This window comes from Arachis hypogaea, chromosome 5 (genome assembly GCF_003086295.3).
Source record: "Arachis hypogaea cultivar Tifrunner chromosome 5, arahy.Tifrunner.gnm2.J5K5, whole genome shotgun sequence".
In the NCBI taxonomy this organism is placed as follows: Eukaryota; Viridiplantae; Streptophyta; class Magnoliopsida; order Fabales; family Fabaceae; genus Arachis; species Arachis hypogaea.
The window spans coordinates 102,651,540-102,670,989 of NC_092040.1; the positions used below are offsets into that span (position 1 = coordinate 102,651,540).

The following is a 19,450-nucleotide window of genomic DNA, read 5'->3' on the forward strand; positions in this document are numbered from 1 at the left end:
ATACCATTTTACTATCTATTTATACTAGTTTTATATAAATATTTAACTATGACTAAGTCTAACTATTCATACTCTTGTTCCACTTTGAGCAGAGCTTTCTTGATGGGCAAACCCATTGAAAATAAGAGTTCCTTAGTCAGTCATTTGTTCAACGAGTTAAAGTACTTTATTTTTATCTATTTAATTGTTGATCAATTGATGTTTTATTGTAGTTCTTAAAATGTGATTTGTTCATGCATTTAATTAAGATGCACTATTAATAATTTGATTTAACTCACTTTTTAATTTTTGTTGCTGCCTTTTAATTAAGATGCACTATTAAGATACACAAGGTTTGATCTCAGATTCTTTTCATTCAATTTGTTCCATACATCAAAGCTTTGCAGATTTTCCGTTTTGTTTTGTTTTGTTTTAAGTTTTTAGAAACTTCAGATCGTTGGAATGGCCATTGACCACTTGTCTTTAGTGATTTCAGTAGCTTAGATATGAGCATTTTGTGATTTGTAACGTGCACTGTGCTTGAATATGATGTTGATTTTGTTACATTCATTTATTTTTTTGTTCTTTTTGATAAATCTCAGGCATTTATTATTCCTTTGTCAAAATTGCTTGGATTTCTTATTTTTGGTGGGGGCAATCTCCTCACTTCTCAGTAGATTTAGATGTTTGTACTTTGAATTATGGACTATTCATGTTATAGAATGATTCAAATCTTAAAAGAAATAAGCATACTGCAACTCATCTGAGAAGTTATCAAGCTGAATAAGAAAAGAACTATAACAGAAACATCGAAAAAGTTGATATGGGCTATGATAACAGCTTGCATTCATCACCGTAATCGCTTGACAGTTGAGTAATCTACACTAGTTCAATTATTATTCTTCTTTGAATGCCAAGTTTTCTGTTTGATGTTAGTTATTGCACAATGGAAGCTTTTCTTTGCTTAGCTTATTTACTATATATAATACCTAGGTCTCAGTATAAACTCCCCAAATTTCATTATTTCTCATTGCTTTGTCCCTAAATCTTACAAACCAGCTTTGACAATGTGGTCTGAAAAGTGAAATCATATCATTTACATTTGTCTCAGGTTTTGAGGACTAACATAAATCCTGGATTGAAGATTTTTCTCATTATCAACTATTTTGGTGGAATATTAGAGCATACAGATAATGCTGGTTGCCAATAAAGACTTGGATTCTGCATTCCTAAATGCAAGAGCAAACCCGTATCCTTACAATCCATTTATGTTAAATTTCCTTATATTATGTGTTAAATCTTCTGAATATTGACTATGCTTTAATTATCTTCAGGTTCAGTTTTTTATTTTTTATTTTTTTGATGTGCTAAAGAAAATTACAAATAAACTTGTATCTGCTATCATTAGATGAATTTCTTCTTTGTTATCGAGGCGATGCTAAGAAAGGAAGTTGAAAAATTAGTTTTTGCATTTTAATAGTGGCCTGTTTTAAAAAGTAGTTGGTGGGCACATTGAAGTGGTAACCGGGAGACTTAACTTTTTAGTTTAATCTTTGTCTCCTAATTCTTCCAAATTTATGTTTCACATAAAAGAAGAGATTTTGTTATAAAATGGACTTCTTTTTTTTACTGGGTTTTCTATTTTTGACTTAATTTTCAATTTTAGAGGCTTAGAAATTTGATGTATTAAGAACCAGCAGTTGTTCTAGTGTCAAAATCAACCCATGGAAGATTCTATATTGAAAGTACATACATAGTTCTGAATGTAAGATCCTTTCACTGTTTCACTATATTTTTTACTTTACCCTGCTGCTTTTGGATTTCAACTTCACCATAATGTTATTTTTAGTAGTTTTCTCTTTTTTTATGTGAAATTAATACCTTTTTTGTGTTTATGGAAAACAGGCAATTTTTCCAAAATTTGGCACTCCTCAGTACGACATACATTAGTACGACATACATTATTGGCTAGGAAATGAAACAAAGAAGGTTGTTTATCGACTCTTGTTTCTTTTAGGAACATTTGTTTTAAGCTTTATTACACTTGGGTCTTCAGCCCTTAGCCTTAATGCAGTTTCAACATTTTCCTATAGACGTATAATTTTGGTGGAAAAACAAATACAGGAGAGGATGAAAATGGTGAACGTACGTGTGAAGAGTGATTATTTTATTATAGTTGTGATGCTGCTTAGTTAATAGACTTTAAATGATGTAATTAGTAATTTGAGAGTGTTGTTTACTTATTATTGTTGTTATCTATGATATTGAATTGATGAGTATTTTGGTTATTGTTTAAGTGTTTACTTTTATGCGTTAAGGTGTAGGTTTTATGTTGATGGTTTTTTAATATTTGATGGCTTAGATGTAAAAATTTAGTAAAAAATTGATAATTAAAAATTAGGATCATCCATGGAAATTTGGTCACTAAAATGCTTAGTTTTTAATTAGCTAATGAAATGTTGGTTGCTAAAATATTGGTCCACACTTAGTGACTGAATTAGAGACTAAAAAACTAGTCGTAAATTAGCGACCGAAAAGTTGGTCACCATTTAGTGACCGATTTACTAAGAGATTGATTTAGCAACGGAAAATTTGGTCACAATTTAGCGATCGATTTTGTTAGCAACCGATTTAGCGACTGATACTCTTTGGTGAGGATTTGATTGCTTTGTTAAAAAATCGGTTGCTAAAAACGGTTGTTAAAGTTTAGCGATCGAAGTTGGTCGCTATTTTCTGATTAGCGACCATGGTTTTAGCGATCACCCAAATCGATCGCTAAATCTTTAGCGACCGATTTAAAAAAAAATCGATCGCTATTTCGGTAATTTTTTGTAGTGTATATTTATTTGATTTCAGAAACTGTTGAAAACTCATAATTCAAACTTAGAAAGGTAATTAAGATAGTATAAAATCTCAATGTCCTTATGGTGGAAAAGAATGAATTCATTGAGTACTATCAAATATACAAAATACCAAAATATTAACTACAACCAACTCCCATATATATAGTACATCCCCTCACAAATTCAATGTTATGTTTCTGAATTTGTTCATCAGATACATGGGATGATACTGGCATAGGCTAGAGAATACTATTTTATTCCAAATCTGAATTGGGGGAGGATATAATAAAGGACTTTTATCCATGGTTCTTCCATCAAGCTAACATTGCAGCTGTTATTTTGATTGTTAATTATTATATATTTTGTCTAGAAGCTTTACATAAATTATATTTATATATTTATTTACAATCTATTATATATAATAGAGATATGAAACTGACTGAGTTATTTTTTAAAATATTTTTTATTGTATATAATTTATAAAAAAATGTTATTTGATATTTAAATCCAATACTCTTTTAAATAAAATACTTATTATATTAATTAATAATAATTATACATATTTAATTCATTAAAAATAAATTAATAGACATATTGCTATATCAATATCTATTTGGGTCATTCTAAAGTGTTGAGGGTGGTGATCATCATGTGATGCGGATCATAGGTGTCACAGGTGGAGTCTGACGCGTGGTAGTGTATAATGCGGAACGGAGCTCTATGAATATAGCCAGTGTGATAGAGTATTCGATTTATTTCATTTTTCCGTTTATTGTTTCATATATTTAATTACTAATTAGTGATAATGACGTATTTAGATTAAGAAATAGGTTGGACTAAGGATTTTGGGTCAGAATACTTTTGTTTTTTTGGTATAATACTAATTAAGATAGACAACTCTGCACTACCAAAAAATGGAGATAGGTTCCTAGCTTTAAGGTGGAGTATTGGGCGTTGTGTTCTTGGAGGGAGGCGGAACAGCAAGAAGGTGGAACCCTAAGTCTTTGTGAGATACAAGTGGAGAAAAACATAGTGTTGCAAGCACGTACAAAATAAAAACTACACCATCTTCCCTTTTAATTAGGTTATGGCAGATCCTCTCAGTCCCAACCATCTCTCTATCTTTCACCGGAGACGACCGTCACCAGCCTCAAAGTCACGTTGGCCTGCTTCCCGATGTTGTGTTCGACTGCTTCTCGACGCTCATCTATTGGAATCAAACTGTTGAAGATGCTTCCACAACAAGAAAATAAGTTTTCTGCCATGCTTTTAAAGCGTGCCGAAAAGTGCTAAAAAGGGTGCCGACAGCTTTTTGCCACGCTTTTGAGCTACCGGCACGCTTTTGAAAGGGTCACATCCTCAAGCGTGCCGATTGCTCTATCGCCACGCTTTTGTGGATCTATCGGCACGCTTTCTTTTTTGTCACGCTTTTGAAGCGTGCCCAAAATATTTGTGTTGGCTATGCTTTTAAAGCGTGCCGATAGATAAAGATATGGCCACACTTTTTAAGCATGGCTCGAGGCAATGAAATGAAGACTGTAGAGCTCCAGACGTAGTCAATCGCGAACGGCAGAAGGAGAATACAAAAGTGAAGAGTGATGAGAGTGGTGAATGAGAAAGTGATTTAGGATTTAGGTGCGACAGAGAGAAGGTTGGGTGTGAGGGTTAGATGAAGGGGCTGGGTGTGAGGGTTAGATGAAGGGTGGTGCAACGGCTTGCTGGGTGCAACAGCAGCTTGCTTCTAGGTTAAAAGTAAATTTGGGAATAACAGTGAAATGTATGAGATGTTATCACTTCCAGCTAGGTTAAAAGTTAACTTAGAAAAAAGTTTGAAACAAGTTTAAGTGTGAAAAAAAAGGGTGGAAAATCAAATTTTGAGGTGAATTCTATCGATATGCTTTTTTGTAGGGTGCCTAATTAAACACAGCATATTGGCACGCTTTAAAAATGTCATTGTTAGAAGACAAATTAGTCACGCCTTTAAAGCGTGCTGGTTTCTCTCTATGGCTACGCTTTTGAAGGGTGGCAAAAAAAAGCGTGGCCAAAGCACAAATTAGTCGCCACCCTCGTAAAAGCGTGCCGGTTTCTCTCTATGGCCACGCTTTTTAAGCATGGAAAAAAACGTGGTCAAATCACAAATTAGCTGGCACCCTCATAAAAGCGTGGCTATTGACTACTTTTGGCCATGCTTTAAAAGCGTGGCAAGAAAAAAGTGTGCCGATAAGCCTTTTTTCTTGTAGTGTTCACGCCAACGATGCTGCACGCACTACTTCTTAGTGACGACGACCTTAAACCAACGATTGAAAATGAGTTTCCTCTTCGTTTCTTTTTTTTAAATGGTCATTTCTTTTCTTTTCTTTTTTTTTTGTTTAAAATGATCATTTTTTTTCTTGGCATATTTTTGGCACAATGTACTTTGATATTACTCTAGCTTTCAACGAGACCCAATTATTATTATCTTAACACAATTTGTTCCATCTCTACAAAAAAAGACCCAACAACCACACTTTTTCTAGAACCCAATTCTTTTTCATTACACAATTCCTTAAACAAATATGGACACCAAGTGGCAATCATATTACCTCTTAATCAAGCTGCACCAAATTCAAATCCCAGCTGATACTGATACTGGGATAAGGTTTAAGAAAATCTCAAAATATGGGTGTGTGAGTAGTGTAATGACCCAAAAAAAAAAAAAAAACAAATATATATGGACACTAAGCTCAAGCGGGAATCATGATCCTCCATCACAACAAATGAATAAACAATACTCAACCCAACCATCGTACATACACATGTTATTCTCATTGTGTGACACCTACTTTCAGTATCACAATCTAACCATCTTACAGACACGTATTCTTCTTATTATGTGACACCTACAGTCTTATTATATGACACCTACAGTCAGCATCACATGACGATTTACACTATCAGTATCATAGAATTTTTCTATCTACTTATACTAATTTTATATAAATATTTAACTATGACTAAGTCTAACTATTCATACTCTTATTCCACTTTGAGCAGAGCTTTCTTGATGGACAAACCCATTGAAAATAAGAGTTCCTTACTCGGTTATCAAAAGTCAACGCTTCATCTATATGCTTTGTAACATTATTACGAGGAAATCCCCTAGAAAAATCTCAAGAAATTACACACCATATTAAACACATATAATCATAAGCTAAGGAGGTACATTCTACAAATATATATCCACTAAAATGTTGCACCACCTTCATCATTAATTATCAATCATTGTTATTAGCTATCACAAATCACCATCATCATCATGTGTTTGAGATCATTTAGGTGCAGTTTTTGCTACATCTTCGTCATACTCTTCACCTTATTCTTGTGCTTCATTATATCAATATTCCTATTTTGGATAATCATATCTCCATCAAGTGTCAAATTCCAAGTAACCAATGCTTCCCTTACTCAATTCAATCTCACCAACAACAACACCATATTGAACTACAAATTCAAAGTCAAAATCACAGCAAGAAACCCTAACAACAACGTGGTGGTGTACTATAGGAGGATCACCGCATACGCGTGGTACAAAGACATGAATTTCGTTGCCGTCAACTTGGCGCCATTTGATCAAGGTCACAAGAACACGACCCTCCTTCAAGAAGCCGTGTTTGAAGGACAAAGCTCGATTCGACTCGGGCCAAAGCAAATTGTTGAGTACAACATGGAGAGGAGTGTGGGCATTTTCAATGACTTGGCCGTCGATTTGGATGTTACGATAAGGGCTAAGTTTGGGAGGTTCAATAGCATCCGGTTCAATTCGCAGTTTGTTAAGTGTCGCCGGCTCAGGGTTCCTTTGATTTCGAATGGTAAACCAGTGGCAACATTTAATGTTAGAAGGTGTAGTAGTCCTTATTTCTTTCAGGATCGGGATGATGAGGGATAGGCCCGTATTAAATATAAATTTTGAGTATTTGAATGTGAATTTGCAATTATATATGGCATAAATAAATAAATATAAGTATATACGAATAATGCCATATGTAGGATAAGTAGAAAAGCAAAAATGAAAATAGAAATCCTCGTGTTAGGGGTGTACATGGCCCAGCCCGACCCGAAGACCCGGTCCGGCCCCGAATACTTAGGGGCTAATTTAGTGTGATTTCATCGGGTCTAGGGTCGAGTAAAGGTCTCAAAGATAGACCCGATCATTATTTCGGGTCGGGTCCGCGCCATAGCTCGAGTCACCCGAACTCAGCATGATGGCCCGGTCATCATACACAATTAATATTTTATGTTGGATGATGGCTATTCTTATGTGGAATTTAAATATTGTAAACCTTAATATTTTGTGTTATTAGTCATTTATAAGATTATAAGTTAATGTTTTATGTTTAAAATGCATAAGACTTTACACTAATGCATAATATTGTGTTATTTGTATTGATTTAAATATTTGGTGTTAGACAATATTAGTATTGATTATGGTTATGCTTTAATTTTAGAGAAGGGTTGGGTCTTGTTATATTTTTTAAGTGAATTTTACTATGTGAATTGTGAAATAAAGGTTGGAGATTAGGTGATTTTTACATGCTAAAGACCTGGTTTTTACCTGGTTTTTACCCGATTTTCACCCGGCCCGAATGTGCGTAGATTTCATCGGGTTTAGGATTGGATTAGAGTTCAAACATTAGGCCCGGTCTATATTTCGAGTCGGGTCTAGATTAAGCCAAACTCGATGTGGCCCGACCCATGTACACCCTACCTCGTGTCATATATGTATCACTTTGATTTCTCATCGAGTTGTATTATTCTATTTCATTTAATTAAATGAAATTTGTTGTTGAGTTCTTCTAATTTGTATGCATTATTTTTTCTTTTATTTCTTTCGTGTGTATATATATGTATATATTGTTTTATGATATAAAAATTTATTTTTTTCCACTTCTTATTAATTATTTTTAATATCAACAACAAAAAATTGTATAAAAGAGACATGCATAAAAATAATTTATATAATATACTTCTTTGAATTTGGCGACAAATTAAATTAATAATTCATCCATAAATATAATATACATATCTAAGATTAAAATACTTAGAATGTAAATATATTCATTGTACTTCTCTTGTGATGGTACTATATATATATATATATATATATATATATATATATATATATATATATATATATATATATATATATATATATATATATATGCCACTAATATATTTATATATAAATATATGTATAGTTTAATTTATTTTTAGTATGTATTTATATTTCAATATATATTTTATACTGTGACTGATTTTGGTAACTAATTTTAATATATACATAATATAATTGTATATAATTATAATTTTATTAGTAAAAATGAATCTTTTAATTTTTTTCTTTTATATAATATTATAAAATGTAGTTTCTTATTATACATATTTTAAATAAGAAAATATATATAATATATAATAAAAAGAGTTTAAATAATCTAATAAGATTAATGTATTTAGATCATTTTAAAATAATAAATTTTAAAATTAATTATTTTTATTAATATAACAGTTCTAACAAAAAAATCACACTTAATACTCTCACTTGAAAAATGAGGAGATTTAATTCTTAAATAACGACAACCTAACACCAAAAGTATAGACTTAGCTATTCAAATATTTTCCTCTCAATCATGGTTTCTTGTATGGTCCCAATGGATCATTTTCAAAGCTCCAGAAAAGTTTGACGTTGACACAACTGATGCTATGGAATGTCAAATATAATATAATATTAAAAACTCAGATATTTTAAAAATATTAATATTTTATTAATTTTAACCGTTAATTTTAATTATATATAAAAAATTTATATAATATATTAATTAAAATAATTAATAATTAAAATTATTAAAATATTAAAATTTTTAGTATATTTAACATTTATTTATTTATTATTATTTATAATATTTATCATGATAATAAGACTCGTGAAATTTGTTATTTTTTAAATACATTTTTTAAAATTTTAATAAAATTAATACAATTTTTATTTATTATATTTTGATATTTAGAATCCATTTTAATAAAATTCTATTTATAATTCTATTAAGAAGAAATTACTTGTTAAGGTATAGTTATGCTTTTTTCCGTCGCGCTGTCGATCGATCAAATAAATAACAATAAGAGTTTTATCTATCAATATGTGTGGTCTTGGACTATAAATAATGATCTTTCTTTAGAATTTGGTTACTTGATCGATTCACTTACCCTTATTATGTTAATATTAATCACTACTGTTGGCATTTTGGTTCTTATTTATAGTGATAATTATATGTCTCACGATTAAGGATATTTGAGATTTTTTGCTTATATGAGTTTTTTTAATGCTTCAATATTGGGATTAGTTACTAGTTCGAATTTGATCCAAATTTATATCTTTTGGGAATTAGTTGGAATGTGTTCTTATCATCATTTTTAAATTTTTTCATTTTTACCATGCAGTAATTACTAGGGGTGTTATCGGTTCGATTTGGTTCGGTTTTGAACTAAAAACTAACCGAATCAATATATTTGGTTTCTACAGACACACAATCGTTCGGTTTGCTGCTTTTACAACAATCGAACCGAATCGAACCGAACCAACAGTGATTTGGTTCGGTCGATTTTTTCGATTTTTAATTTCTAATAAGAAAAATATGAATCACAATAATTAGAGGTTCAAAATAGTCAATAAACTAAAATAATAAACGTAAAACATTGAAATGGTTAGGAGTTGGAGATTTTTGTTGTTAGGTTAAAGATTAAAATGGTTAAAATATTAAAATTGATGCATATGTTCGGTTCGGTTTGGTTCGGTTTCTATCAAGCCAACTGAAAACCGAACCGAACCGATCGATTTTATAAAAAAAACCGATTTTTTCGATTTTCAAATCGGTTGTTGTAATTTTCGATTCGGTTTGTGGTAATTTTCGGTCTGGTTCGATAACTTACACCCCTAGTAATTACGGACTGATGTAGCCATCTAATGTATTTTGTATCAAACCTGGAGAGTTATTTTGCAAACAATTTCACATTTTTTGTGTTCATACAATTGCCTACAAGGCTCTAAGTGAGACACATTTCACAAATGCAGACTTTGACAAAACAACGTCATTGATTTTCTTCGTCATATAGAGCAAGTGAATGTTTCTTTAATCCAAGGTCCAAATATCCATGGGTAACAAAAAATCAAGCGTTGATTGAACTAGTATTGATTTGCATATATGAAACAGTTTGCTTTTCTGTATTTAAAGTATGTGTCAACTTCATATGAAGCTTCATCTAACTTGTTCACATTTTCTGTTATTTTATAGTCATTTGGATTTGATAAGTGTGCATTTCATTATTTATAAATAGAATCATGGAATTTGAGACAAGAACCTAATATGCATGTTTATCTTTGAATTCTAGCTTTTCAATCTTGTAATTGCACTTGGGGTATCTTTTTTTTTTCCGTTTTGCTTCCATCTTAAAAGCTTTTTAATGCTACTAGTGCTAAACCAATTTTTATTGTGCTTCTGATAATATAGCTGCAATTGCAGTTGCAAAACACAATTTAAAATTAAATTCAAACCAATTAAAACAACATAAATTAACTTGATAATGTATTCAATGTTAAAACATCTTTCATTTAGGATTAGGACCTTCAGTGTAATACAATGACAAAGATATGAAAATATAGTTTAGATGCTAATCAAGTTAAAAACACTTAAATTAAAAATAAAATCAACATTGGAAAACTAATTTGATTGGTCCTAATAGCTAATTATATACTATTAAGGTTGTAGGAAAATTTGGCAAACAAAATTTTAGAGCTTAATTTGTGTGTGTGCTTTAAATTTTTTTCGATGTGTATTTGTTTTATAATTTGGATTTTGAGGTTTAAGACTATTGTAATAGTATACAACAAGGACGGAAGATAACGACGATTAATTGGCAGCTGTTAATCAAACCGTTGCAATTTGACAAGATAGCGGCCATTATGATAGCAGTTTAGACTTCTACTACAAAAGGAACTAAGATAGCGGCGGTTAGTTTCCCTCCTGCTGCAAATCAAACCAAGAAGAGAGCCAACGGCCCTAAGTGCCCCGTCACTCACTCGACTAGATGTCCAGAGCTCTAAGTCTGAATCACTCCCCCTTCTCCAGCCCTAGTTTCTCTTGGACCACCCACGCAGCGCCACCATCGATCATCACCCCCCAGCGTCTCTGTCAGAACCACCACCGTCATCATCGTCTCCTTCTTCTTCTTCTTTCATCGAACAACCACCGCGAAAACCTTTTCTCTCTTTCTTTTCCCTATCTCCTGCCTTCTCTGTCTCACCACCGGCTACCATCCAGTGCCGCCGCGACCATCTTCTTTTTGTTTTACCATTTTATTTTTTCCCTTTTATTTTACCATTTTTGTATTGCAAGAGCGTTCAATGGATATTGCACACTCCTTTGTATTGTTCAATATTTTTTGAGTAAATAATTTATAAATAAGTATTTTTTAGTTAATATTTTGGAATTATCTACGAGTTTAATATCGTTTATTTAGTATTTTTATGTTAATATCTCAAGTTTAATAAATATAAGGTAAAGAAAATAGATTATAGTTAAGAAAAATGGTATAAACTATTGTAGTTGGTTAGTTTTTTTTAAGCGTGTGTATAAAATTGTGGCAGTTCAAAATCATCGCAATTTTTTTTAAAAACACACATAAATTTGCAATGGTTGTGTGACCGTCGCAAATTATTATTTAAAATCCGCTTACTAAAATAGCGGTGGTTATAGACCACCACAAAATCATCAATCTGATTAGCAACGATTGTGCTAGTAGTTCATTAGAGCTGCCAAAAAATTAAATTTCCTCGCCCTATACCACAACATTTGTGGAACCGATGATATACCGTTTTACAGCGATTTTTTTAAAAAATTGCTCAATTTTTCGGTTCCTTTGTAGTGTAGTTGGTTTGCTTGGACTATTGAATTTTTATTAATATTGTTATTTATAGTTTCTGTAGTTGTTATGCCTTAAAATGTGGGGTAATGCTATAGTGCTGAAGGAAAAATTTTTCAGCAGGTGCTGAAATTAAGTGGCGCAGTAGAGAAGCTTACGCGTGTGTGTATTGTCTCCAAGGTTTCCGACAAGTCTTGCACTGTGCCCAGAGATTGATGGAAGAGGCCAATTAATTAGATGTCATTTGATTTTGTTAACGATGATGATTAAGTTGTTGGTTTTTTTTTGGGAGTCCAAAAAATATTTGGTCTGCAATGTAGTGCGGGTCCAAAAATGATTGGGTGTTGTGATAAAAACATTATACAGCCCGATAAAATAAATAATGATAAAAAATAATCACACTGGTTATATATAATTTATTGGTACCCAAAAAAGAAATCAAGTCCCAAATGAATTGAATTCTTGTCTTCTATTCTTTTGTTGTACTTTATTTTTGCTGTGTACAAACTTTTTTTTATTATTTGTTTATCTCTATTAAAATTTGTAATTGTGATAGTTGTATATTATGTTTATCGTTGTAATTTTTTTAAAATATAAATTATTCATCCTACTAAAAAGGACAAAATAAATAAAAAATTAACTATAATTAACAATAGAGTCATATCAAAGTAACATTTATAATCGAAAATAGTACTAAATAAAACAATACTAAATAAATTATGAGTAATCTAATTTCATAAAGTATATTTTCATATATTATTCATACCTTAAACAAACAACTAACATACATGAGGTAGTTTAATGAGTTATAATTCAAATAGTATAATATTTTTATACTCACCTAAGAGGTCGTACGTTCGAGTGTCCCTATCTTTAGTAAGAAAAAAAAACATACATGAGGTAACGATGTTTGTGAACCTAGCTATATATACATGTCTTTTTATATCATTTGTCAAAGTGGCATATTCAAGAAAGATTAGAAAAAAAATCTATGCATAATTTACACACTTATTTTAATTAAAATAAACATTTTAGAAAATTAATTAAAAGGTCTAGCTATTTCCACATTTAAAATAAAATAAAAAAAATAATTTCGCATATTTTTTAAAATCCAAAGGCCACATACATAACCTAAAATATTTAGAGTTAAGTCTCAATGTAGTCTCTGAAGTTGCACTCGAACCTCATAGTAGTTCTTGAATTTAAAAGTTACCCATATTCATCCCTGAATGAAGTTGCACCCCGGGACTCAAACTTGTCCTTCCGGCAATTTCTGCCCACCTGGCGCTACTGGAAAGCTGAGTTGGCAGGCTTCGTGACACGTGGGCATTATAAAACGACGCCGTTTTGGCTGTGGTGCCAAAATGACATGAAACGACGTTGTTTCACGCTGAAAATCTCCCTCCCTCAACGTTACACTAACGGATTGTCTCCCTCCTCTCAAAACACAAAACAAACATGACACAAAGTGAGTTTCTTCTTCTCCGATACAGTCACCAATGGCACATGTGCGATTGCATTAACCGCACCGATTTCAGTCGAAAACTTAGGCTCTGGAGCATCGTTGTTGTCATCTCCTTCATACACAAAGTTGGGAAGGCTGGTTTTTCTGAAACAGGTAAGTCAAAAATGAAAAAAATATGTGGTTTCTTTGTTTTTTGATATTGTTGTTAATCTAATATTCACAAAAATTCAGGCCTTTTTTTCGATTGTAATCTGTGGGTATGAATGCCTCTGTTTTGTGCTCTATGCTAGGGTTTGATCAGAATTGAATTTCTTAGTGGTTTGGCCAACAAAATTATAAACTGGGAGTGTTTCTTATGTTTTGATGATATGGAAACTTGTTCTTTATGTGTTAGGGATTACTGCAGTTAGTTGTGGAGTTTCCAAATTGTTAATGTGTTTCAGGACAATGACTCTGATCAATAATTTTTTTTAAATTGCAGATGGGTGATCTGTTGATTACTATCAGGTATGTGTTGGAAGAGTTCTCTAGATTTTGAGGATAGCTGTTAGACTGGTCATGGTAATTAATTTATGATGAGTTTAGATTTTGATGATGTTAATTGGTTTGCATTTATTGGTGTCCCTTTATGGTATTACCGAATTGATATATCCAAGAATTAATGTATTTGTATGTAACTTATGTCTGAATATATTGATTTTTAATTGTACCAATTTTGTCAATCTGGCACAACAGTGGGTGGAGGGAGCAATTTAAGTGTTATAAATTGTTAAGCGATTGTGTCAAAAGCTGATTACAGATTACAGTGAAGAGTTCAATTTCATCAGGTTTAAAAGGATGGATATTTGATTAGAACTTAGAAACCCAATTGCATATTTGAATGTAGTTGCTTTACTCTATTGGCATTTCAGTTCCTTTTAATTAGTAATTTAGTTTTTTAGTATTGTTTTGTGCTTGAATAAGGAGTTATAGTGCATATTTTTAAAGAGAATTTGTAGTATGTTGTGTGCAACTGCAACTCTTTATTTTAGGCCTGTCCAGGGTGAAGATTTTATTACGTGGAAATTAGGCTCACTAGTGCACTTGCTGATGAAGTTTTGCTGTTGCTATTTTATGAAGTTGTGGGTGAGCATGTGCCTTGTTTATTCGTTGTGTTTATTCTGCAATGATACTTTGTAGGATATAATTTTGAACATGTTGATGCAGGGACTATTTAAGAGAGTAGTGCAATGGGTTTTTGCAATTTGGATAGACAGTTATCTTAATTTTAAGGCATCCTTTGTGGTTGTACAGCTGGCTTGTTTTTGTTGAACTTTGACCTTGCACGATCACACTAGAACTAAAGATCTTTTGAGATTTAAAATTTCTTGTAGCTCACCAATTTTTTGTACCTCATTCGGGATATCCATATTAATCTTCTTAAACGAACTCAATGTGTCATGATAATGGATTCTGAATTTGACTGATTACCTAACTCCTTTTCTTTATATTGGGTTGGTTTAGTTAAACTGAATATAATATGTCGTTGATGTCTTGCATATATATGGTACAATAAAATTACATTCAGATATTTTTGTGTTAACTTTAATTATAAAGTAAGTTTTGCAATTGCCAATAAAATTAACTTAGCTATTGGAATAGTCAAGTTGTTTGATGAATTTCCTTTGGACTAGTGGATTAGTTATTGGAAAGGAAATGTAAATTTTAATGGTTTGATCCATCAAGTTAACATTTGCAATTGCCAATCAAGTTAACATGATAGTTCTGTTTCTTTTATGCAAATGGTTCCAAATCCAATTGCATCAAAGAGATCAGAAGACAAGTTTGCAAATAGTCGCCCACTGCTGGTAGTTTGTGCCGATGGATTCTTTGCCAGTGGTACCAATGTTCAGGATGGGTCAAATGCCCCTTACAATGGGGGCACTTCGAACTCACATGACCAAATGAGTGGCAACTATCTGCCAACCACTATTCAGTTTTATTCTATGAAATCCCATGCTTATGTCCATGTACTGAAATTTAGATCAGTTGTCTATTCGGTGAGGTGCAGTTCTCGAGTAATTGTTGTAGCTCAATCCACTCAGGTATACTTTCTCTTTTATTTTTGTTTATCAATCGCTTTCAATACCTACTTGGGTCATTGTTTCACAGATACACTGTTTTCAATACCTTCAATAGGCTACTATTTATATATGCTGAATTATTCCTAGGTTGATGGTGGTTATACATGCTTCATAATGTCCTATTTGTATGTAACAGTGCTGTTTAGGGACTAGTCTGATGTCACTTACATAAGTTTAGGGATTAGTTTGATGTCACTTATAAAAGTGTAGGGACTATTTTGGTGCTCGAAAACAAGTGTCTGACAGCTTTTTATAAAAGTGAAGGAATAAAAAAGTTGGGTCCCGATGCGGTCTGGTGACCCAGACTATGAGAAGTTTGAAGTTCATGGCTAGCCAACCAACATAGTTGTCGAAGTTCATGATGTGGTCCCTCTAAAAATAAAGTTCTCCAAGCATGATGAGAAAGCAACTTAAGGGAGTAGCAATCCACCAGGAAGTAGTCAACCAACAAGGAATCCCCCACCTAACTCTATGCAAGGTGAAACACAGGGGAATGCTACAAGGCTTGCAAACTTCATGAAGTTTGTGTCCACCCCTGGATTCAAGGCACCCAGGCACAAAAAATGAAGATTAAGATGATTATGTTTAGGGACAAGGGACACATGGTGTCATTGTGTATCTATTTTGCTGAAGTTTCTTAAACGTTGTCCTAGTGTTGGGGATTTTAGTATCTGAAACTTATGAGGTCAAAATGTTAACAACTTTGATGTACTTGGTGTTTTGGCTCTATAATGCCTTTTTTGGATGAAACATTACCAATATGAATTTATGACTTTCTTGAATTGAGTTTTGTCATCTTTTTGGTTATATTTTGTCCTGTGTTACAGAATTAAGAGTAATTCAGACCCTGTCCATTTCCATTTCATTGAATAGAAGTATGCATATAATCAAACACTTTAATTTGCATTTCTTTCAAACAAAAGGACAGGAACAAGTACATGAACAACATATGCATATAACATGCATGTCATTTGTTTTTGGCTAGATACAGTTGACCCTGTTGTCTATCCAACTTTAATACAAGAACACCAACTACAATCAACAACATGAACACAAACATCAAAATCTCCCCCATTTTTAAAACCCTAATTTCAGCCTCTAATCTACCAAACTTCCAAGCAATCTTCATCTTCTATTCTTCATTGTCAACTGAATGCCTTGTTCTTTCATCACATGCTATGACATCTTCTTTCAAAACTTTATCAACCCACAAAAATAATCCACACCATTTCTTACCCATAGTCTGCACAGCCAAGAAAATTCAGTCAGCAAATTTTATATCCATAAATACAGCAATCAACAACAATAATACTTACATTGTAGTTTGGGAAACTCAGGAACGGTCTCTCTGGATTAGAATCCGTCCCTGACCACCGCAGCACTGGTCTCGACCCGCAGCCACACCATTCTGGCAAACGTGATTCCTTGTTTCTATTCATTCTCCTCATGATGCTTTCAAATGATCGTGGGTTGTTCGAGCTCCCAACTGCATTGTTCGCGTTTGCCATAACAGTCGGGCTTCAAAGACGGGAAAGACAAGAACAGAGAACCGAAGAGAAGAGAAGACAGAGTGTTGTGGGTTTCAAAATTGGGGATTAGGGTTTTAACTTGATTTGAGGGACCAAATTGATTCCGAACATTTTACTCTGCCACATCAGCTAGCCGTTGTAATGCCCACATGTCACGAAGCCTGCCAACTCAGCTTTCTGGTAGCGCCAGGTGGGCAGAAATTGCCGGAAGGACAAGTTTGAATTCCGGAGTGCAACTTCAGGAATGAATATGGGTAACTTTTAAGTTCAAGGACTACTATAAGGCTCGAGTGTAACTTCAGGGACTACATTGAGACTTATCTCAAAATATTTAACCTATATAACATGCAATTAACCCTAAATATTGTATAAATAACGAAGATGCATTATTATTGTTATTTGTAGGGTGGTGGGCTCTTACATTTTGAGATAGTTGTGGATGATTTCTGATCAAACCCAATAATTAGAGTAAACATAGGAACGTATATGCCATCACCACTAACACAACACCTCCTACACTTTATTTGGGACTTGATTTCTTTTTTGGGTACCAATAAATTATTTATAATTACTGTGCTATTATTATCATTATTCATTTTATCGGGTTGTACAATTTTTTTTTATCACAACACCCAATCTTTTTTGGACTTGCAATATATTACTTACCAAATATTTATTGAACTTTCAAAAAAAGCCCAGCAACCTAATCATCATCATTAACAAAATCAAATAACATCTAATTAACTGTCCTCTTCTATTAATTTCTGGGCACATGCAAAATTTGTCGAGACCTTGGAAGCAATAAATACACGCTTAAGCTTCTCTACAACGCCACCTAGTTTTAACACATGCTGAAAATTTTTTCCTTCAGCACCATAGCATTATCCTAAAATGTGTTCTAGAGCACATGATAAATTTATGGTTAATAAAAATTTTTAAATATTTTTATTTGATAAAGGCAAAACAAATACATTGAAAACCTGAATATTTATATTTTCAATAAAACTTTTACGAATAACAAGTTTATTATGTACCCTTAGAAATTAAGACACATGTTAACTAATCCATAATTTATTTTAGATAAAGAGACTAAATATATAATAACCTAAGTTCATTATGTTAATAAAGTCATATATTATTAAATTTGAAAATATTATGTTTGAAAAATATTAAAATAATTTTGGTGGTTATCTTTGTTATTTTCAAATAATATTCATATTTATTAAGTTTTAGGGTATTTCTATTAGTATCGTAAAAATTGTTATCTTTTAAAATTTATATTATTAATTAAAATTCTGATTATTATCTGAGTTGATAAACTAAATTAGTTAAACATTTTGTATAAGGATATTCTATTTTCACAAGCGTAATAAAAATAAAATTTCTACAATCTCTATATATTCATATACTATAATAATAATTATACAGTGAATATAAAAAATAAAATTGCCTTTAACAGCAGAATCTGTGTTTGTAATTGTTTTGTTTTTTTTTTAATTATTATTAGTGTTAGTGGTTCATATTGTTATCGATTAATATTGTGCAAGAAAAAAAATGACATCAAAATTATACATATAATTTCTAGACACAAATGGGCATTTCAATTTGATATTATTAAATGTAAATATTAAAAAAATGAACTTATTTATAGAAATAGAGTATGTGATCCAATGCATCAGGGCTTGGACTAGTAAGAATAAAAGTAGAAACAAATCAAATAGTTAGAAAAAGAGAAAAGTTCTATATCCATGTAAAAATTATATGGATAGAATCTATATAATTTTCATTCTACGCTTTATACTTTTGTTTGTTTTATATGCCCCTCTTATAATCTAGATAATGAATTTTTATTTTGCGTTATCAACGTTTCTCAACGTAAATTTTTTCATACAATGTAAACCTCCTCTTCTTCTTCTTCTTCTTCTTCTTCTTCTTCTTCTTCAACCTAATTAAATTTGTTGTTCTCCTTTTTCGCGTTTTCTTCTCTGTATTATGGATCTGGATTAATTCAACGCAATTATCTTCGTCGTTCATTTTCTTCTTCGTTTTCTTTTTCGATCTGCATTTTTGAATTGAAACAATGAATAAATCAACTTTAAATCAGTTGAATGAGTGCGATTTTGATGATTCTTCTCAAACGGATCAATTTGATGAGGTTTGGATTATTGAATTCTGAATCAAATTTAATGGAATGAAATTTCTAATTTTATTTGAAGTGAATTGAATGGATTGAGGTGATCTACATCTGAATTGAATTCAATTGAATTGATAATATGTAACTATGAGTAATTGTGAGTGTCAGTAATTGTGAGTAACTCTGAGTAAATGTGAGTAACTTTTCGGTTCGGTAAGTACTAAAGAGGTGGTTCATCACTTTCATGTTTTCGGTTCGGTCCGCAAAAAGGAGTCTAACAAAAATTAGACCAATATGTTCTGTTTTCTTCTCTAAGCACTATATAATTGTTTCACTGTAATTAAGATTTCGGTTCACAATGAGTACTGTGTTTGGTTCACCATAAATACTGTGTTCAGTTCATTCTGTACTATTTAAAACTCCTCTTC

The 19,450-nt window shown here is 31.9% G+C and overlaps 1 protein-coding gene across 1 annotated transcript; it reads left to right on the forward strand.

Annotated features, from left to right (window-relative positions):
• The first annotated feature begins 6,396 nt into the window (after positions 1–6,396).
• LOC140173262 (NDR1/HIN1-like protein 10) lies at positions 6,397–6,747 on the forward strand. The gene has a single exon (XM_072196078.1). It carries the CDS (start codon positions 6,397–6,399, stop codon positions 6,745–6,747), a length of 351 nt encoding a protein of 116 aa, XP_072052179.1.
• The last annotated feature ends 12,703 nt before the right edge of the window (positions 6,748–19,450 follow it).

Excerpts from the sequence above, each read along its gene's own strand:
- LOC140173262 (XM_072196078.1), top strand. The coding sequence starts at position 6,397 with ATGAATTTCGTTGCCGTCAACTTGGCGCCATTTGATCAAGGTCACAAG.